The sequence below is a fragment of the Symphalangus syndactylus genome, chromosome 6 (genome assembly GCF_028878055.3).
Source record: "Symphalangus syndactylus isolate Jambi chromosome 6, NHGRI_mSymSyn1-v2.1_pri, whole genome shotgun sequence".
Classification (NCBI taxonomy): Eukaryota; Metazoa; Chordata; class Mammalia; order Primates; family Hylobatidae; genus Symphalangus; species Symphalangus syndactylus.
In genome coordinates, this window is record NC_072428.2 from 38,372,704 (window position 1) to 38,395,380 (window position 22,677).

Genomic DNA, 22,677 nt, shown 5'->3' on the forward strand with positions numbered 1-22,677 from the left:
GTTGGAGGTGGTCTGTTCAACCCCTAGCTCTAATAATTCCCTTCCTCCATAACTGAGGCTGCAGCCACCCTACTAAATGCCTTCAGCATGGGCTACCCTGACTGCCCTGCCACATGTGTGGGTGTGCACATACAATACAGCAGTTGCTTCGGATTGGTGATCCCAGTGGATGGTCTGCCCAGCACTTTGATTTGGGTTCCCCTCAAGGGAATGAGCCCCTCCTGGGGCAAGCAACAACTCTTCATTGCTAAAACAAATATTTATTGAGCACCTTTTATATACCCATACCTTTTCTAAGTGCTGGAGATATAGCAGTTGAATTAAATGAAATGTTTGCTGTCATAGAGCTTTTCGTTCTGGTGGGGAAACAGACAAACAAAAGTATATGATAGGGTATTATGTGCTGGGAAGGAAAATTAAGCAGTGTAAAGAGAATGAAAGGATGAAATTGGGTGATCAGGGAAGGCCCTCTAAGAAAGTGCCATTTGAATGATGCCCTGATTGAAGGGAGGGAGGGAGGGAGCCATATGGTTATCTGGGGAGGGAGGTTCCAGGCAGAGGGAACAGCTGATGCAAAGGCTAAAGCTGGAAGCATGACTGCCCAGTTGGAGGAAGAGCAAGGAGACCAGTGTGGCTGAAGAGGAGTGGATTAGAAGAGGTGAGGATGAGAGTGGCAGCAATGGGTATCAGAGAGGTAGCTGGGACCAGATGGTATAGGACCTTATACGCTCAGGTCCAGACTTGGTATTTTCTTCTGAGCTAGAATGCCATTGAAGGATTCACACTCTGAGACAAATGTGCCTCGCCTCAGCCTCAAAGTCTCTAGCGCCCTAGTCTGGGAGGGGAATCTGCCACTTGGGGCTGAGCCCACAGGAGGCTGAGTAGTCCTAGGTGGAGACATGTATAGTCATGTAGGGAGGGGGCCCAGTGGACCTCACCGGGCTTCCTTATCTTCATTTGTGTATTTATTCTTAGAACCAATATTTAAGGGTCTTTCAGGGCTGCCTCATTTTTGGGTGGCCTCATACTACTTGGGAATTAGATGTCCCAAAGAGAGTCTGGCTGCAGGGTCTCATGCAAACACTGCATCCTCTGGGAATGCCACTGCTTCTGCTGACACCTTGCTTCAGGAGAGGAGCTCTGTGCCTGGGTTTCCCAGCCCAGCAGTGCTGCCAGCTCACCAGGGTTAGAGAAGAATGCTACTTCCAATGGGACCAGTAGAAGAACTTGGGCCAGTGGTTATAATGATCTGAAATGGTAATTTTCCTTTCAAATATTATGTGTTTTTTTATGAAGTAGGGACATTCACAAAGGCAATTTATATTTATTAGCCCATGTAGTATGTATGCATCCCAGTCAAGCACTTCATTCAAGAAAAAACAAAAACAGGAGCTATAATTTAGAGTGATAAAGGCAGCAAATTAGGCCCCATCGAACCATAAGCACAGTGTTACCTCTTGAGCTGCTCACCTGGTAGCCCCTACCATTTGTCATTCCCACAGTTTCCCAGGTGTCAGGTTTATCATCTCTTAGGCTCACCAGAGGTCTGTATTTGGGGAATGCATTAATTCATTCATGTCTAATAGGCACTTACATTTTAAAATGTCCAAAACAGAACTCCTGATTTTCTCCCCCAAGCCTATCTCTCCTCCAGGCCTCCTCAACTTCATAAATAGCACTACCATCCACTCATTGCTCAAGGAATCAGTTTTAATTCCTATCTCTCTGTATATATAATGTATCAGCAGGTCCTAGAAATCCTATCTCCAAAACAGTTTATAAATCCATTTATCTCCATCCCCACTGCTACCAGCCTACTTCGAGCCACCTTCATGCACTGCCTGGTTCTCTGCAATGCAGTAGCCTCCTAAATCTGCTCCCTGCATTTTGCCTTTGTAATCCAGCCTTCAGAGAGCAGCCTTTTCAAATGTAAATCAGAATTTGTCATTCCCTGCTTAAAACCCTCTCTAGCTTCTCAGCATTCTCAAACTTCTAACTCCTCACCTGGCATCCCAAGGCCCTGCTTCCCCTTCAATTTTTTTTTTTTTTGAGACGGAGTCTCGCTCTTTTGCCCAGGCAGGAATGCAGTGGCACTATCTCGGCTCACTGCAAGCTCCACCTCCCGGGTTCACGCCATTCTCCTTCCTCAGCCTCCCCAGTAGCTGGGACTACAGGCGCCCACCACCGCGCCCGGTTAATTTTTTGTATTTTTAGTAGAGACGGGTTTCACCGTGTTAGCCAGGATGGTCTCGATCTCCTGACCTCGTGATCCGCCCGCCTCGGCCTCCCAAAGTGCTGGGATTACAGGCGTGAGCCACTGCACCCGGCCTTCCCCTTCAATTTTAAGGCCTGCCTCTCCCTTGGCTCACTTGGCCCCAGACACACGTGGTCACCCTCCTTGCTATATCTGGAACTGGCAAAATGCCTTCCTCCTTCCAGCCTTTGTATTGTCATTTCTTCTGCCTGCCAAGTTCTTCCCACAGGTATGGCTGGCTCCTTCTTGTCCTTCAGGTCACAACTCAGGGGCCACATTATTGGGGAGGACTTCCCGACTACCTGCCCTTCTAAATCATATACAGATTTTTTTATAACTCATATTACTAGCTGCATTCTGTCGAATTGTATGCCTACTTGCTTGTTGTTTCTCCCATTAGAGTATAAGCCCCTTGAGGACAGGGACCTTGTGTGTTGTTTGGTGCCATATTCTCTGCAACTGCTTGAATATTATAGGCACTCTATAACTATTCATCCACTCATTTATTCTGCAACTCTGGCTGATGAAAAATAAGTACGCAAAACACAGAGGATTTTTAGGGCAGCAAAACTATTCAGTATATTATAATTAGGTGGATCCATGTCATTATACATTTGTCAAAACCTGTATAATGTACAACACCAAGATCATCCGTAATATAAACCACCCACTTTGAGCGCTAATGGTGTGTCAATGGTGCGGGATGTTGGTGGGGAAGGCTATGAAGTAAGTAGAGGCAGGAAGTATTATGGGAACTGTCCATACTTTCTGCTTAATTTTACTATGAACCTACATTTTCTCTTAAAAAATAGTCTATTTAAAAGGAAAAAAATTCATTAATATATATTAAAACTATTAACCCATTAGTTTTTTCCTATTTTGTACTGTAATAATTTTTATTGACATGAAGTTTAATAAAATTTTACTGTTCAGAAAAAAAAAAAAAGATAAATAAGCGAAAGACTCTCTTCCCTTGGGGGTTTGATCCATCTCAGGAATTAGCCACTGCCTGGTCTTCCTGAGCAAATCTTTCCAGAACCTCACCTCCCTGCGCTGTCACTGTGGGATGAACGCTCAGCTCTCTAACCCAGCACTTGGGTTTTGTGGGAGCCTAGCTGATGTGTACAAAATGAATTGAACGGAATTGGGCATAGCACCAGACACAGACCAGATACTAAGTAGGTATAATATTTATTCAGTGATTGGAACTTCTAGGGAGAATTCTATCTCAGATTTGTGTCATCCGTCCCCATGTGAACTCTAGTACCCTAATCTTCCTGCATGTGGATTCTTCTGGACCTGCCACTGGATTCCAGAGCAGACCTTCTTACTACCACCTCCACTATTGCCCTAATACCCTAGCTTCCTCTTCTGCACACTGGTGATTCCCAAACAGGCTTGAGGAGAGCAACGTAAGGAGGCTCTGGTGGTGACCAGGCTTTAGGAATGGCAACAGTGCAGCTGCTCCTGGGCCAAGAATGGCATCCGTTCCTCCACCCCTCTGCTAGTGCCGCTCAGAGATTGGCATGTTCATTTAATAAGATGACTTTTAATGGAAACAACCTGAAAGTTCCAGCCAGGTCTAAAACACCAGCATATGGGCCAGGCCAGATAAGAGATAGGAGAACAGGTCCTCCAGAAACTGTTTAGGAGTTTATGCGGGCCACAGGTTCAGCAAGGGGAAGTGGACTTGGCCTCCAAAGCAGCGAATGTGGCCTCAGGCTAAGCTAACAGAGGTGGAGCCTTGGGGACTACGTGTGCATCTTGGTGGGCTCTTCATCTCTGGACCTTAGCCAGCTCTGGGTACCATACTTCTAGAGGGATGATGACAACAGAGAATCTGCTGAGGGGGCCCTGGTAGGCAATGGGGACAAGCTACCAGGTCATACAGAGGGAGGAGGTATCACCAGGAGTGAAGAAATCTTGGAGGACAGGAGAGCAATACCTGAAGGGATTCAAATCCGAAGGTGCTGTGTGCATGCCCTTACTGCTCCATCTGCCAGGGCCACCTTTCTTTTGGTAGCACCAGGCTCCACAGCAGACCTGCTGGTCCGCAGCCTCACTCTTGTACCACATCACAGGGTGTGCTTGCTTCTGGACCTCTCCCAGCCTGTTTCCTCATCCACAGAGTGTGACCAAAATATCTTCTTCCCAGAGCTGTTAAATGAGATGGGTGATACAAAAGCCCGTAACACCATATGTGATCATAGTAGGCCCTCAAGAGGGTTAGTTTCTCTTTCTGCCCCCTCTCCCAAGGCAGCCAATAAGCCCAGAAAGCCAGCAGTTCTGAGAGAACACAGAATTCAGAAAGACAGTCTGTAGGGAGGATTTCAGTTGTTTATAAAACAGGCCAACATGTTTCCACCTTGTAAGTTCTAAATCCGTCATCATAGCTCCCTAGATCTAAGAATAGTCACCCACTGGAGCCAACGTGCCACAGCACGCTCTCACTGCAGGTGACTGAGGAAATGTGTCCACAGCAGCCTCAGCAGCCTCCTACTCCTAGGGCTGGGGGTGGGGAGGGCTGGCCTCTGCCTGTCCCAGCTTGGCTGTTTCTGAACCGCACCCAAATGCAGTTATCTCTTCCATGCAGTGTTGATCCAATACGCGCCTCACTGGCCTGCTGTCAGATGAGGTGCCTGCAGTGATGCCAGGGGGTGGTTGAGAGGATCGGGGAGGTAGGCCAGTGGGGACCTTTGGCATGGAATTGCCCCACTGTGGGCCTCAGTTTCCTCCTATGTAAAGGGAAAGTGATTGACAGAGAGAACTGGGCAACCTTTTGAGGAATGGGGTTCTAGAAGGGGTTCCAGAGCAGTCCTAGCCTTGCAGCTTAGAACCCATCAATTCAACACACTTATTTATCACTTGAGCCAAGGCCTTTCTTTTGTCTGGTTTGAAGGAGCCAGCCTGGGGAGCGTGTATCTGCCCACTCTGCTCTTCTGTGTCCACCTTCCTTCTCTTTCTTATATACTTCCATATCCACTCACACCACCACACAAGTTCTCCAGGATTGGAAGGACTTTTGGTTTGTCTCAGCCCAGCCTCTGCCCACTGTGGGACTGCCCTGGGGGCTCAGGACCTGTGGCAGAGTACCAGCTGTGTTCCAGAGCAGTCTTCCAGTCATTGCAGCGTTCTTCCTGATAGCGAGCTACAATTGCCATGCCCATGGCTGCTGCTTTCCACATCCATGGGTTCCCTTTTGGCCCTCTAAGAGAGAACAAGCAGCTCCATTCTCTCACTAGCCATTCATTCATTTGTCCTTTCATTCACACAACAGCATTGAGCGCTAACCTATGCCAAGCACTGTTTCAGGTACTGGGATATAGCAGCAAACAAAACAGAGTACCTAACTCTCAAAGAGCTTGTGTTTGGTTAGGAGAGAGAGATCACAAAATAAATAAACTGTAAAAAAAAAAAAAAGAAGGAAAATAAAGCAGGTGAAGAGATAAGACGGTAGTAGGGGTAGACTGCTATTTCATATAGAGTTGTCAGGGAAGGCCTCTCACATAAGGTAGGACTTCCACAAATACCTGAACAACATGAAGGAATGAACCTGTGGCTATCAGGGCCAAGAGCATTCCAGATAGCAGGAACAACAAGTGCAAAGGTCCTGAGGCAAGTACTATTTGAGGAACAGTAAGAAAGTCAGTGTCACTATGGTGATGTTAGCAGAGTGGATCATGATAGAACATGATGTCAGAGAAGGAGCTGGAGACCCGCTGTTGTTTATTCTGAGTAACAGAAGAAGCCACTGAAGGATTCTAAACAGTGCAGTGCCTTGTCTGACATAGGTTTTAACACAATCACTCAAGTTGCTGTGTGGAGAACAGAACATACAGGGAAACAGAGGCAGCAGAGAGACCAGTTGGGCAGCCCTTGAGGGGTGATGGGGCTGGTGAGAAGTGTCCAGATCCTGGCTGCATTTTGAACATTACCTTCCCAAAACCCTTTTTCCACAGGCCCTCCCCTTTTCTTAGCTGGTGGATAGCCACAGCCTCCTTGCTGGCCTCCTTGCCTCCAACCCTCACCTCCCATCTACTCCTCTCACCTCATTCTCAGGGCTGCTGTGGATCTTGGTGTGAAGGGGACCCTAGGCCTGTCTATTTTCCCACATACAGCCTTCTCTGAAGCAATGTGGGCCACAAACCCGAAACATCCCCAGAGTAATCCTGTGGGTGAACAGCCCCACTTCCTCATTCTGGAATAGCTTCTTCCTGCTGCCTCAGCTCCTGCCTCAAGGGTATCCTTGGCCCTGGAGAGTGATAGATGGACTAATTCCTGAAAGGGCCTGTTTTGGTCCATGTTTTGCTGCTATAACAGAATACCACAGACTGGGTAATTTATAAAGAAAAGAGATTTATTTAGCTCAATAAATGGTTCTGGAGACTGGGAAGTCCAAGATCACAGGGCCATATCTGGGGAAGACCTTCTTGCTGCATCATAACATGGCAAAAGGGCAAGCAAACATTCAAGAAAGAGAGAAAAAGAGACCAAATTTCCATGATAATTAACCCATTCCCACAGTGACAGCATTCATCCATTCATGAGGCCAGAGCCCTCATGACCTAATTGCCTCTTAAAGGTCCCACTTCTCAACACTATTGCATTGGGGATTAAGTTTCCAACACCTGTACTTTTGGGAACACATCCAAACCATAGCAGAATCCAACACTGACAGTGCCTGTGTCCTCTGCCAGGCCCAATAGGACCATCATCCTCATAGCCATTCTCATGGCCATTCTCTGCATGGCCTCCTGGGTCAGTGTCTCCTAGGTCATCCTCTCCTCTATGCTACCTCCGTCCCTTAGAAATACTCTTATTTTTAAAATCATCTCTGTGTTACTGTTTTTTAAACTATTTGAACAAAACGAAAATGAGGGTCACCCTTCCCCCATTTCTCCCTCTCTTCGTCAGAGACTGTTCTCAATTTGGGATGTATTCTTTTCAATTTGTACATATAAAAATATATAGGGGCTTTGCATAACTTTATGTTAAAAAAAGTTTTAATATGTAAGGATCCTAGTCTGAAGGGGGCCCTGGCTTTTTGGAATCATCTTCTATTGATGAATGTTCTTGAGGCCCCCCAGTCTTTTGCAGTTGCAAACAGTGCTACAGTAAACACCACTGTCCATGCCCCTTGTGTACACATGCCATCATTTCCCATAATTGTCTTTTCCCATGGCTGTCTTCCTCAGTGGATGGGGACCCTGAGGGCACAAACTGAATTTTCCTCTTCTCTGGGTCTTGTATGCAGCACAAGTCCTAAACCAGAAAAGGCACCCACATGATGAAATAAATGGACTCAGGTTGGGCAAGAGCATGGCAATGTGAACAGCCTGGGTGAATTCAGGGAGCCGACAGCAAGCCTGTGGGGCTGGAACACTGAGTTGGGGAACAGGGGTGATGAGAGACAGACTACTGAGGGCCTTGGGAGCCAGCTAAGGGGCCTGGACTTGGTCTCACAGGTGCTGTGGAGACAGGAAATTTTCCATGGGAGGACCTAGACCAGGCTGTGTTTCTGCCTGATTTCTCCCACCCAGGCCAGCAGCCTCAGCATAAAGGATAGGGCAAGGGACGTGAGGACCTGATCCCCTTTTTCCATCCTGCTGTTGCTATTGAGACCCAAAGCACTTTAGGAGGCCCACTTCTGGGATTCCTCACTCCCCATTCCTTGCTCACAGCAGGACCCTAGGGACAATTCTACCAGTTGCTGCCAAAAGGATGGGATCCCTATGAGCTTGGGTGGCTAAACACTCAGAAGTGTCTCCCAAACTTACCCTGCTCCAAGGCCCGCCCCATCCTTCCTGACATGCACCAGAATCCAGAGCCCTCCTCTCTATGAGGGCGCTCAAACCTCACCCCTCCTCTCCGTCAGCCTGGTGGTGGAGAAGAGCAGTCCTGACTGTTGATCTAGGCCTATGCGTGCCCTTGGAGAGGAGGAGACAACATGGACCATTCGCTACCTAATTTCTTGCGCCTATCTCTCCCTCCTCTTCCCACTGCCCAGCAGATGCAGAAGGGGGCAGGGCCTCAGCCACAGGGCTCAGGGAGATTTCTGCTCCTCTGCATAGTATCTTTCTCTCGCCAGCTGGAGTTCTTGCCTTCCATTACTTCCTGTGTTCCCATAGGTGGCCTGTTACTCTGTACCTTTTCTTAATTACCTGGGAAGCAGTGTTTTTGCTAGAGAGAGCAGTATAATATTAAATAGAAGAGGGCCTGGAGCCAGACTATGTTCGAATCCAGCTCTGCCTCTTGTTACCTTGCACAGGTCACGTCATCTCTCTGCAAAATGGGGATAATATTAGATTGCACTTCACAGGTTTGTTGTGAGGATTCAGTGAATGAATATTTGCAAAGTGCTTATCACAGGGCCGGGCATATACCAAGTATTCAATGATTCTGTTACCATTTTCACATGGTTTGGAACTAGTGAAGGCGCCTGAGATTTGGGAGTCCTGGATTCTAGTCCTGACTAGAATAGTTGTGTGGCTACAGACAAGTTATTTTACCTCTCTGAGCCTGGTTCTTCATCTGTAAAATGGAAGTAGTAATACCTCCGAGGGTTGCTGTGGAAATTAAGGTGACATTTTTATGAAACTGAGAAGCACCATCCCTAGGTCGCAGCCCTCATGCTCATGGTCAGAGGTAGTGGCTACAACTCCAGCTATCGCATCCACATTCCCAGTGACAGGATGGAGGAGGGACAAAGAAGAAGGAACAAAGAGTGTATGCCATCTGTCTTTTAAGGAAAAGTCCCATAAGCAATTACAGAACATTTCAGCTTGACCCTCACTGATCACAGCTAGCTGCAAGAAAGGTTGGGAAATGTCTTTATTCTGTGGTTCAGGAGACAACCAGGAGGCTCTGCACACATGCGCAGGTGTTTATTCCTCCTTGGCAAGGTCCTCCAGCAGAAATGCTGTCCCCTTCCTAGCACTGGGCTGCAGTCCCAGCACCATAAGGCCCTGTGAGGACTTAGTTGCCAAGAAGCTCGGGCAGGTGCCACAGACCTGAACAGATTGGATATTGTGTCCAGCTTGTGCCAGGGACCCTGCCAGTCCTGAGGTTCCGTTGCCTGCAGGGCTCTTAGGCTGACGCAAGTGTGGTGGGCTGTGAGCTCCATCACTCGTCACAGCCTAGATTGAGCCCTGTGAGCAGGAGGCCTGAACTCCAAGGGCCTAGGGAATCCCTCTGTAAATATGGGGCTCTCCACCCAAGGCTCAGCCATGTGCCCTGGGATCAGTAAAGCAGATCTCCATCAACCAGGTGGGATTCCGGTGTCTTCAAGGACCTGACAAGTGCCAAGCACACTGTAGAACCCTCTGTAAAGCCAGGGATCATCCTCTAACTTACCTGTTTCGAAAACTGGACGTTCCATGTTCCGTGTAGCTTAGGGAGAGGCTTTGTGTAGGCCACTCTCCTTCCTCTTACTTCTGTGTGAGAACAGCCTGCATAGTAGCATCTTGCTGAGTCTGGAGGGCCTTGCCAGCTTCATTGTGCCCCTGAAAAGGTGGCCCTAAGTGAGGTTAGGGGGTGAATGAAACCTATTCTAAAATGCTGGAGGAGCTTATTACTGAAAGATGTCCTGCTGCAAGTCCTTCTGTTAAGGGGATAACCAATCCTTTGCTTTCTGAGTTCAGCATCCTGGCTTTTTTTTTTTCTATAGGCTTGTTTAAAGTGTTTGGAAATCCCAAACTTCCTATCATTCTACTCTAGACCTTCTCATCTGCTGCTGCCCCTCCATCTCCTCTTTGCTGTTTGCCACTGGTGTGGCTTTCCTTGCCTTTTCCTCCTCTTCCCATGATCTGCTTTCCACATGGGTTTGAGCTGTCGCTGTGTCAGGCATAGTGTTGGGGCATTGCTCCTCCTCCTGGCAACCCTATGAAGTTGGTGGGGACCTACATACCATTATCACACAGTTGTGTGGTAAGGTGGGACCCAGGACAGCATAGCGTAGTCCATAGGCCATAGTCTATAATATGTGTGGAGCAGGGAATGGGAAACTAGGACCAAATTTGACTTGTAGCCTCTTTTTGTGTGATGCTGCAAGCTAAGAATGGTTTTTAAAGGGTTATCAAAAAGAATACATGACAGAGACCTAACATGGCCCTCAAACCTAAAATATTTCCTATCTGCCCTTTATAGAATAAGCTTGGCAAGCCCTGGGATATAACATGCAGACTTTAGCACAGATTCTGGAGCCATCCTGCCTGGATTCTAGAGCCTCTGTTTTATTCTCTCTAAAATGAGAATAATCTGTAAATTGTGGCTGCCTCACATGGTTGTTAGAATTAAATGAGATGAAGTACACAGAGCACCTAACCCAAAGTCCAGCTTTCTTTGGAAGTACTATGGGGGGATATTACTGGGCCTTTACCAGGCTTCTCAACCCAGTGGGCATGAAAATCCTGGCTCTAGGCCTTTGGCTACCCCGGTCCCAGGCATAGCTTCCTCAGAGTGTGTTCCCTTTGGCTGGAGGAGAGGGACCTGCCAGCTCCCCACTGTGCTGTGTCCTGCTGGTAGGTCAGCTCTGCCTTCCTCCCACCCCCATCCCTGCTGACGGTCAGCTGGTGCCACTCACCAGGGCCGGGCACAAAGCCCATACCAGGTGCTGAACTAGGGGCAAAGGTACCAAGCCTCTTCCACTGTCCCTACCTCGTGCCTCAGCTCAACCTGGCTGGAACTCCTGCTTAACTGTAGGAGATGTGGCCTGGGGTTCATCCTCTCTGTATGCGCTTCCGCATTTGTGGGCCAAACAGGCAGACATCTGTGTTTCCCTAAACCCAAGCTTTTGGCCAGTGATTGCCTTCCTACTAAGGGAAAGGGAAGGGAAGGGCAATCCCGGGGCCCAGCCAGCTACCCTCTTGATAGAGTGGTCTGCAAAACAAGTTTTCAGTGGATAATGAGTTAAATGTAAAGAAGATTTAAAAATTCAAATCATTGAACTATCAAAAAGAAGTTTTTACTATGTAGAACCATACACTTATCAAAAGACTAAAAACAAAATTTTAAGTCAAACTGAGAAAAAAATAGTAATGCTAAATATAGCAGAGAAAGAACTAATATTCTTAAAATCAAAGTCTTTCAAACAACAGAGCTCTTAATAGGTAACAACAGCAATAACAAACATTTATGTAGTACTATGTGTCAGGCACCATTCTGAGTCTTTTGCATATACTATACTTACTCATTTAACCCTTGTAAACAATTCTAATAAGGCATTACTGTCCCCATTTAACAGATGAGAGAACTGAGATATAGAAAAGCTAAGTAACTTGCTTGAAGCGGCACAACTAATAAGTGGCGAAGCTGGGATTTGAACCCAGTCCATCTGGCTCTTGGGCCTGAGTACTTAAACTCTTCTGTACGAACCAGGAAAAGGATATGAAGCAGATAGTACACAAAGGAGGAAATATGAATATCTGATAAACATTAGAATTATTTTTCTGTTTCAGTGGTAGTCCAAAAAGTACATATCAAAACAAGAGATACCATTTTTGTCTTCAAATTAGGAAGATCTTTCAACATTATAATACTATTAAATACTTGCAGTCCTAGAGTAAGACAGAGATTCTCACAGATTGCTCAAGTTATATGCAAGTAGCCTTTCTGAAAAGTATTCTGGCAGTACTCAAAACAGTACTCAGGCATCTCACAAATGCCTATACTCTTTGACCAGGAATTCCCATTCTAAGAATCTAATTTGAGAAAATAATTAGAGCGACAGACAAAGACTCATGCATAAAGATGTTCATAGCAATGCTATATAAAATAATGACAAATTAGAAACAACCTATGGATCTGATAATAGAATGCAGGTAAGTAAATTGTTTAATCTTCATAATAGGTAATTAGGCAGCCATTATAAATAAATGTGTATAACAAAAGACACCATAAACTAAGTGAAGAGACACAACACAGACTTCTGGAAGAAGATACTTCCAAATGCACATAATAACAAAGAATCATAGAAACAAAATAATACACAAAGAATACTTGCAAATCAATAAGGAAAAGGCAAACAACCAAAGAACAAAACAAAGAATGTACATAGACAATTCACAGAAGAGGCAACTTAAACGGGTAATCAACATAAAGCACTACTGCTCCATCTCACTAGTAGTCAGGGAAATGCAAACTAATTGAATGTACTCATGAGAATGGCAAGAGTCTAAAGGTAAGACATAGGGAAACAAATTCATATCTATTGTTATGAGAATATAAATGTCTAGTCATTGGAGAGATATTTGGCCATACTTCCTAAAAGTAAACATGCTTGCATATACATGCATGACTCATATACTCCCAGGGATCACCCTGTACAAATAACAGTTTGTACAAGGAGACATGTTCAAAGACTTTCATTGCAATACTGTCTATAATAGCAACCGTATTAGTATTGTTGTTGCATAATACTATATATTTTCAGTTGTTGTATAATAAAACAGCAACAATGATATTATTAAATAACTATCCATCAGAAGGGACATGGGTAAGTGAAATGTGATTTATACATAACGGGATACTATGCACGGTTAAAATTAAAATAACTGAACTAGATCTGTAACTACCAGCTCAGATAAATTTCAAAAACAATGATGAGTGTAAAGAGCAACTTGCAAAAAAAAAAAAAAAATGTGAATGATTCTATTTGTGTAAGTCTTTAAAACAAACTAAAAAGATCACAATATTTAAGGACACATCTATGTAGCAAAATATAAAACCATGCAAATGATGTATACCAACTTCAAAATAGTGGTTACTTCTGGGAAGGAGGGTTGGATAGAGGGACAAGAATGGGAGGTGGGGCATAAACTGTATCTTTATGATTTTTTTTAAGAGAAGGTTTGAAGCAAATATGGCAAAATGTTAGCTAATGTTCTTAATCTGGGTGGAGATCTGCGTCTTTCTATTAAATTATTTTCTGTTCTTTAATGCATATTGAGAAGAAAATTATTTTTAATTTACTTTTTTGTTTGTTTTTGAGACAAAGTCTCACTCTGTCACCTGAGGTGGAGTGCAATGGCACAATCTCAGCTCACTGCAACCTCCGCCTCCTGGGTTCAAGTGATTCTCCTGTCTCAGCCTCCTGAGTAGCTGGGATTACAGGCATGCACCACCATGTCTGGCTAATTTTAATTTACTTTTTGAATAGTTTACAATCCATGAAGAAATATTTGTGCTACAATGTTAAAAAGCAGGACAAACATATATACAAATATTTATAAATTTCACAAATTAAAGGGTTGAAAGAGATATCCAAAATATTGCTAGTAGTGGCAAGGGCAAGATTCTGCAAGTTTGTTTTCCTTACACATCCATGTTGTCCATTGTTTCTTTTCTTTTCTTTTGTCATGAAGATATATTATTTTTATGTCCAGAAGATTTTTTTTAAACAACCACAGAAAAACGTGAGTGAGTTTAGACCTAGGACAGTGTCTAAAACCTAGGAAGACATGTTATGATGGGTGAGCTGTTGGAGTTACCTGGGCATGAATGTTGGCTTGGCCACTTTCTGGCTGTATGAATTTGTTCATTTTTGTATCTATTCAGTAAACACCTATTGAGCACCAACTGTGTACCAGGCACTGTCCTAGAGATACAGCAGTGAAGAAAGTATACACGCTTCTTCCCTCACCACAGAGTGCAGTCTAGTGAAGAGGGGACAGTAAACACATCACCACACAAATCATCCCTCACTACAGAGTGCCAGGTCCTCATGAGGGAAGAATACAAGGGCAGTCACGAGAATCTGATTTGGATTGGGTGGCCAGGGACCCTGGCCTCTGAGCGACAACTGGAATGGAAAACATGAAGAGGTCTGGAAGCCCAGTAAACTGAGGGCTTTGGGAGATAGGAAGGCCCTACTGGACATATTTAAGGGACAGAAAGAAAGCCAGAGTTCTGGATGCAAAGAGGGAAGGGAAGAGTTGTGCAGGGTGAGGGCACCAAGATAGCCAGGAGCCAGATCACTCAGGCCTCACAGGCCAAGGGGAGGCCTCCTTAAGGACCGTGGAAAGTCACTGAAGGGTTTTAAGCAGCAGAGTGACACGTGATTAGATTTGCAGTTGTCGAAGATTGCCTTGATGCTCTTTGAAGATCAGGGTGGATGGAGTGAGCAGCTGGGTTAGTTAGTTGGCTGTTGGCATGGCCCAGGTAAGAGAAATGGTGGCCTGGATCAGGCTGGAGCTGGCTGAGGAGGTGGAAAAATGTGGGGAAAGATTTGAGATGTTTTTGGAGGCAGAGTCAGTAGGTCTGGTGATGGATTATATACGGTGGTGACAGTAGGGAAGGGCCGAGGAGGAAAGCCACGCTTGGAACATGAGCAGTCATGAGTTTTGTGGGAATGGGAAGCATGCCTCAGGGGCGGGAGGGCAGCTGCCCTCGGGGAAAGGGAAGGAAGTAGGGATGGGGAGGATGCCACCATGTGTCCTTAAGCTTTGGCGTCTTCCTGTGTGAACTGGGGTTTATGATAATACCTGTACCCTCAGGGTGAATGTTTCAGCTCTATTATCCAAAACCTCTTCTACAGCAGTCTTCCCTCTCCTTCACAGGTGGAGTGTGTTACTCTTGGGGCTGGAATGAGCATGGCATGTGCGGAGATGGCACTGAAGCCAACGTCTGGGCCCCGAAGCCGGTGCAGGCTCTGCTGTCATCATCAGGACTCCTTGTAGGCTGTGGGGCTGGCCACTCCCTGGCCCTCTGCCAGCTACCAGCTCACCCTGCATTGGTCCAGGACCCCAAGGTCACCTACCTTTCCCCAGATGCCACCGAGGACACTGAATCTCAGGAAGCCATGGACAAAGAGAGACACTGGAAAGAAAGACAATCAGAACCTTCAACCCAAAGCCAATCTGACTGGTCCGGAAATGGGGGACTATGATAGAGAATCTTTAATAAAGTGGCTTTTCCCACCAAAAGCCTTCCCAGAGAATTGCTTTGTTGGGCTGTGGGGTTGGCCAAAGAAAGGCTCAGGAGGCAGTGATGGTTGGGCTGACCACAAACCAGAATGATGGCAGGCTGCTTGCCCAGTGCCTGGGACTCAAGGAGACAGACATGCTTTCTACTCAGCAGAGGAGAATGAGGGGTTAGGTCTTCACTAAAGATATGGAAAGCTAATACACCGGTAGGAAGGCTCCAGCCCATCCCTGCCTGGTGGAGATAGAAAACCCAGTTCTATGTCCTTCATTATTTTGGTCCAGCAGCCTTCAATTCAGCAAAACAAAGGGTTCCTGGGCCATGCCTAGAGCAGCCCCTCCTGGGGTTTTATTTTTAAGGCCCAGAGCCCATGGTTTTCTAGTTCAAGGATATCGAGGTACCCTGATCAGGTGACTGGATACTTAAACAGGAAGGAGCTCTTATCTTGGTGACTGGAGGCGAGGGCGAAGGTTCTGGAGTAGGGGTGGAGGGGAGTAGAGAGGAGTATGTGGAGGAAGAGTCAAGACTTCTGGGAAGACCCAGTAGAGGAAAACCCTAGGACAGACAAGAGAGGCTAGAACCAACAAAACTCTCAGAAGATTTGTCTTCATCTGAGTCAGCCAGGATGCTGGAGCTTGTTTGTGTGACTATAATTGCTAAAATATATTGTTTCAGATGAGGGACAGGCCACAGCATGTGAAGGGGAGTCTGTAGGGATAGCAACATCAAAGACTCTGACCCCTGACCGTCTGCCTCCCAAGCCTTAGCCTGTGCAGGAAGAGGGCCCTCAGGTAAGGTGGAGACCAGGCCGGATCCCCATTCCCTGACTTCCCTGTGGCTCTGGGGGACATATGACCTTTCTCTCTGCTGTGACTGGCAACAAGTCTTTTGCCAGAGGACCTCAGAGAATGGACTTTCTCTGGAGAACAGTGTGGCAGTGTCACCAGCTAGGCAGCCCAGGTCTGTGACCCATCCCATGCTGCCTCCTTGTGACTCAGAATGAGTCTGTGAGGGCTGGGCTGCAGTGGCTTCAAGTTACAAAATCCCAGGATACCAAAGTTAGAGGCCCTTGAAAGACCATCCAGCTTAGTGGCCATCACGCTGCATCCTTTAGAGCCGTGGGAGTCTCCTGAGAACTCAGTGGCCACCCTGTGCGTCAAGGAGGCCAGGTAGATAGAGGTCCAGGTTCCCCCGGCCCCGAGACACACATCTTATTCCAAACAGCTTTAGTTTTTCTCTATATTGGGCTTCACATAACATTTCGTTTGACAAGAGGTCCTTGAGAAAGTTTAAAAACCACTGATTTTATTCAACATTTTCATTTGTTCATGTGCGAAAATGGAGGCCAAAAGAGGGGAAGGGACCATCTCAAGGTCATAAACCTCACTACCAGGCCAGGGTCCTGATTGAGAAGTGACCCAGCTAAGTCCTTGAGTGAGGCAAGGGTGCGATGGAGAGTAGCCCTAGGACCAGGAGTGAGTTCAGCTCAGGAGAGGAGGATGAGGACAATCTTGAGCTTCCCAGGCCTGAACATAGAGACCACTGACAGCCATAGACTGACCTTGAACATCATGCATGGAGTCCTCTCAATATTGCACCCTACAAACATGGCTGCCCTGGCCAGAAAATCCCTTGGTTCCCCACCTCTCAGGACCAATAGAGGCCAGTACAGTCTCCAAGAACTTGAGGAATGGGAAGAAGGATATCTCCATGCACTCGGAGCTTGACTTGCCAAGGTGACCAAACAAACCACAGAGATGGAGCAGTCAGATGGCCCAGAGGTGACCCATACTGGAGCATGCCCAAGGACACTGGCCCACCACCCACTGTCCTGAAGGCCTGTATCAGACACACAGGCCAGAAAGCAATCCCACACCGGATAGCACTCAGGCCCATACTGCCTAGACAGTTACCACTCACAAAGAACCAATGCACTCTCTCTCACAAGGTTCCAGTTCAGAGCTCCCTCCTACCTCTTTCAGCACCTGCTGGAAGAAACCAAAATCCCAAGGCCTCTGCTGCTGAGTCCTAATGCCTCTCCCATGACCTCCCTGTGAGCACCAAAAAGAAGTGTCTCAGAGTTCCTTCCCAGCCTGAAACAGGATCAGGTGGTGCATTAGCCCCTGAGCCCTTTGATGCAGAACCTCAGACTCTCAGAACTGAGTCAAACCCTTCTTAGAAGAGACAGGCACAGATAATCCACATGTGGAAGAATGAATGGCTGTTGGCACTAGAAGACATCATAGACCATCCCGTCACCTTGAGTTCCTCCATTTTTGCCTTTCCCGACAGCAGTGTTGGGCAGATGGGCGCTCTCCATGCTCCTTCACTGGCTGAATCTGATGAATGTCTGAAAGCACTCATCAGTAGATGTCCAAGCCCCTCATTCCTAATAGCCTGTGAGCTCTTTGAGAGCAAGAGACCAGGTCTTGGTCAATTTTGGAACCCCTTCGCCAAGGAGGGGTCCTGGAATGGAGGAAGTGCCCAATAAATGCCCATGAATTAACTCATCAGTACACCCCCACGCACCATGGGGGGGAGGTTAAATGTGTGGGCTCTGATCCCCTTGTCACTATTCATCCTTTAACTTTTAGCCCTTTTACAAATATAACCATTTGACAGTCAATTTATGACAACATCATTCACCTGGTAAGCTAATGTGCTCTAACAGCTGTGGCTATTTGAGAAAATACTCATTTTTAAAAACTACTTTTTTTCAATGAACTAAGTGAATCAGTCTTCATATTCCTCCTGTGTGAGAAGGAAGGGAAAGAGGGGAGCAGGCCCCATTCTCTGCTCCCAGGTCGTTGGCCTAGCCCCTGGAGTGATGGTTGAAGGTCAAGCACAGACCAGATGTTGGTGGGACATCTCCATCCCTAACTACCATACTCACCCTCCCCTCCTGATCACAAGTACCCCATCATCCCTTGACACCCCCACCACCCTTGGCCCTGGTGGGTTGTGAGGGCCATGAGATCAGCCTTGGGTGAGATTGTGCTTAGGAATGGTGAATCCAGGCCTAGGGCTCAGGCTTAAAGCCTTCTCATCAGCCCCAGGCATCCACTACTTCTGGGTGAAGTGACTTCGTGATCAATTGAAACTGGGAGTTAGGGAGTTCGTTGGGAAACTGTTGGGGGCAGGGGTGATAGAGGGAGGGCGCAGGTCCATGCAACTGCTACAAGTTCAGAATTTCAGAGTGACTGCAGTGCGGAGGGAGGAGGGAAGAGCGGCTGGTGAGGCAGTGGGCTTTGCCAGCTAGCTGAAGGAGCTGAAACTCCAATCTTAGGGCAATGGGGTGTTTAAGCAAGAAAGTGAGGTTGGCCAGCTGCGTGTCGGGGAGGCTTGGGGCAGGATCAGAAGTGGCTCCCTTCTGTCATATTCATGGAATTTCATGAAGGAGGGCAGGAGACCAGGTCCTGAGAACCTGGGATTTAGGACCAGCCACTCTAGTGTTCCTATCATTTCCACCCCTAATGGCCAGCCCCTGAAGGCCTCAAGTAGCTTGAGACAATTGTAACCTGAGCTCTGGAGTCAGACCACCTGCGTTAAAACCATGGCTTCGTCACACATTGGCTGTGTGGCTTTGGGCCATTACTTTACCTCTGTGCACCTTGTTTCACCTCTAAAATGGGGCTGTTAGGTGATGGTGAGCTGTCATTAGATAATGTGTGTAAGATGCCCGCATGTAGTACATGCTCAATTCATGTTAATTCCCTTTCCCCATTAGCTGCTGTGTCCCTGGAAACCCATATTCCTAACGGCTTTTTGCTGAGTCCCACTTTGAGTCCACCAGGGCCCTTCTTTGCTGGTGGATCCCTAAGTAGAGTGGACATTACCCTCCCTGCAGCAGTGGAGGCTACTTGGCTTGTGCATCCTGATGCTTATGAATGGTGGTGGCAGCCCTGGTAGAGGCCCTGGGCAGAGGCCTGACGGTACTCACTACTCCACTGTCCCCAACCCCTTGTTTCCTGGACTGCATGGGGCATCAGGAAGTTGAGGCCAATGCCTGGAGACAATGAAAAACTGTTAGATGAGAATTCGATACACACTTGAAGCTTCCCACCCACCCATCTGATCATGGACTCATGCCATGCTGGGAGGCATCAAGGGAACAAAAATCAGGGGAAGACTGACACCTATTTGTCTGTGGCCCTGGGCAGATCCCTCCCTTCTCTGGGCCTCATTTCCTCATCTGGAAAATGCTCATAGGTTGACTATCATGACCATTGTGGACTCTTTCCACCTGAACATTCCTGAAGTCTCTAATGGATAGAAAAGAATTGGAACCCCAAACCTCCACTTTGCCACCAAAGCCAAGTGAACAACCCAAGACAGTCAAGATCCCTAGGAGAAGGCTTTACCCCTCCCAAGATGCCTCCAGGCCAAGAGAGGGGTATGTGATGAGGGCATCCATCAGACTTGTCTTGGCAAGGGTGCTGCTGGGTAGGGCACCCAGATCTGACAGTCAAGCCTTACCTCTGGCTTCATCAGAGTCAAGAATGGCCCTAGAAGTGAGGTGAGCATGGTCTGCATAGGGGGCTGGGAGCTCTAACATGGCCCGATTCAAGGACCCATCAGTATCGCATGATTCATGGAGAAGTTTCCTGGTCAGGTGAACCCCCTAGAGGATGTGCTGGTCTTAGGTCCTTATAAGCCCTGTGCCTTTGAAAGCTGCCTCCCTCCCCTGACCCAACAGGATCTGCAGCCCAAGGGGCCACCCTGCCCAACCAATCTGCAGAGGACAACTTTTTCCTTAGGGCCTGACTTTTCCCCAGCAAGAGGACAAGCACCTTAAGGTGGATCCTTGAGACCAGAGCAGCCAGGGCCCAGGTTTACCCCAGCCCAGCCACAGGGGACCAGAGGCCCAGACCAGAATCACGACACTGCCTGAAGGCAATAAAAACCCAAATTCATGCTTCATCTGAAAAGTCAATTTTTTATTACTGGGGGCCAGGGCCCAGGGAGGGGAGGTTGTTGAGCTAAAGCATCATTGCTCTCTTTCCAGGAAATGTTGTGAGCTGCAGTGAAAGCTTGAGATGTTGCATTTTTTTCAACTCAAGCATGTGTTTTTCAAAAATATCATCCTTCCCCCCCACCCCACTAATTTTAGAATCAGACCAAAGCCAAGCTACTGTCCTCTGTTTCTGTTGGGGAAAATACTATATTTATTCGAGATGCAGAAGTGTGTCTCTGCAAACCTCCGACTGCTTCAGGAAAACAAATCTGCTTTAGACTATACAGAAACCATGATACAAAATTTATTTCATGCTAGAATCGCTTTGCATAACATTGGGCATGCAGGTTTTTACTCTGAAGTACTAAATTGCATACAATGCCAGGTTGTGCCTTAGTAAAGGTGGAGGAGGGTGCTCCTCCCATGGTCCTGATCTTTTGGTGCTCTATATCCTGGTTTTAATGGAACACTTGGAAAATCCATACGGTGGTGATTATTTACTATGAACAATTTGTTATGAAAGCTGGTCACACTGGATCTACACACCGATAAGATGAGAGAATCAACCTAGACTAGCTGCTGTCAGGGGTCTTGGGGAGACGTCCGCTGGGTCACAAGCATGCCAAACGGGGAAGAAGGCAGCCGTGCGAGTTTCCACAATTCTATTTGGAGCAAAGTTCTCAGTTTCCACGTGAGAGATGAACTATGAAGGTGAGGTCAATATGACCGATGAGTGACCGACTGCCCTTTTTGGAAGCTTTCCTCTCGATCTTGTGTACAAAAAGGAAGCAATCCATTCCCCATCTCCGTCCCTCCTCCCCTCGCCCCTCACCCCCAGAAATGTACAGGTTTCTACCGAACGCCATTACAGTTTGGCTCCAACAACGTGTGTGAAAGTCAAGAGCTTTGAAAGAAAATAGAGGGCTTTGATGTTTTTCTTTTTGTTATTGTTGTTGAGGGTAATCATACAGTTGCAGGGGGTTGGTGGGTTTGGTTTGCTGGGTTTTCTGTTTAACTTCATGCAAGTCATGCTAAGGAGCCCCTCCACCCCCCCTCCCCAAATAAAATAAAATTTTAAAAAATGAAAAGAAGGAAAAGAAATCCTCTACGGTCAGTTACCATTTGGCCGTAGAAAAAGCTACGTCCGTCCTAGTACAATGCCTGGGCCACTCGGACTCGTCCGGCAAACCTGCATGGCGTGAATTTACTCTGTCCGAGGGTGAGGAGGGGCTGCAGGTCCACCCAGATGCTTAATAGCCACCAGTGTCCTCGGCCAAGCCGCCTGGTCAAGTCACTCTCACAGCCTCTGTCGGCATATACTTAGCAATGACAGGGCTTTCTTTGCAAAGATCTGTATGTAAAGAATACAATTAACACTTGAGCTTCTCATCTTGGCTCTCCCATCCCGCTTGGTACTTAGTTTTTAAGAAGGAGGAGGAAAGACAGAACAGCCGCATGCAGAGGCAGGCAGATTCTTCTCCAGCTGGCTTGGTTTGCCCATGCACTGAGCCAGCCTAGCACGCCTCTTTCTCTCCCTCCTGGGGGGAATGGGATGAGTCCCTACTTCTGCTCTGCACATTGACTCACACACCTGCATGCCTCCTGGCTCGCAATTAGCCTGAGAAAAACAAGTCCTCGGCGGCTGTCATGGCTCCATGAGAGCGCAGGCTGAATGGATGTGGGTGGGGACACTTCACCCTTAGCGCCTCCCAAAGACTCTGGCACCTAAGCCTCGGTGGGACTGAGGAATGGGTATCTCCTGTGGACAGTGCTTACCGCTGGACTCCCAGCCACTGCAGGGAGCGGGGCTGCTCCTGTCCCACACTCCCTGGGCTTTTGGCAGCACAATAAAGAGACTGTCTTGTCTGCTCTTTGGGGCCAACACCAATCAGTCTAACATTCAAGATGACAGAGACAGAAAGCCCACGAGAGCTTACTGGGCAGGGCATGGACATTGAGAACTGTCTGTCTGCTTTTCCCCTCCCTCCTCAGGCATTCTGCTTCTGGGCATTCTAGCACCTCCAACTGGGAAAAAGCCAGTCGCAAAGGGGAACATCACGCCCATCCATGGTCGGTGCCAAGGATGGGACCCTCCTGAAGGCTGGCAGCCCTCTGCCATGCAGCACCATGCGGGGAGTTGCACACCGTGCCAGGGCCTAAAGGACCTCTGGGCAGGGCAGAGAAGCAGAGACCAGCCTAGACCAGGTGGGCACAACTAAGCACCAGTGACCAGAACCACGTTCCCTCATCTCCGTGCGGGCTGCCTCTCCTCTTCTGGGTTTGCCTTTGCTTTTGCATTCTGTTTTCTCCTGCATGTGGTTTAATCACTTCAAATACTGGAGCAGTCGTGAATGACCATAGGCTGCACCAACTGTTGCTTTCAAAAACCCAGCTCCTCTTCTGACCCAGCCTGCTCACCCCGGTCAGCATGCATCTGTGCGCGCGTGTGAGGCGCTCCAAGACATGCACGAGCTGCCCAGCCAGTCTGCTGCACCAAGAAAGGCGTCCTCTGCCTTCTAGGTCTGGACGAGTGCCTAGAGCCTTGAGCTTG

General features: G+C 47.5%; 2 protein-coding genes across 7 annotated transcripts in view; one reads left to right on the forward strand and one right to left on the reverse strand.

Annotated features, from left to right (window-relative positions):
- SERGEF (secretion regulating guanine nucleotide exchange factor) overlaps positions 1-15,174 on the forward strand; it is a 237,365-nt gene extending 222,191 nt beyond the window's left edge. For 2 of the 5 annotated variants that reach the window (XM_055282206.2, XM_055282204.2), the window contains one exon: positions 14,809-15,174. In XM_055282206.2, coding sequence (XP_055138181.1) covers positions 14,809-14,928 — 120 coding nt within the window. In that variant the 3' untranslated portion in view covers positions 14,929-15,174. The remainder of the gene's footprint in view (positions 1-14,808) is intronic. The other 3 variants (XR_010121291.1, XR_010121292.1, XR_008658416.2) reach the window with 3 other exon arrangements.
- Positions 15,175-20,088: 4,914 nt separating this feature from the next.
- KCNC1 (potassium voltage-gated channel subfamily C member 1) overlaps positions 20,089-22,677 on the reverse strand; it is a 48,697-nt gene continuing 46,108 nt past the window's right edge. For both annotated transcript variants that reach the window (XM_055282177.1, XM_063641043.1), the window contains one exon: positions 20,089-21,477. In XM_055282177.1, coding sequence (XP_055138152.1) covers positions 21,413-21,477 — 65 coding nt within the window. In that variant the 3' untranslated portion in view covers positions 20,089-21,412. The remainder of the gene's footprint in view (positions 21,478-22,677) is intronic.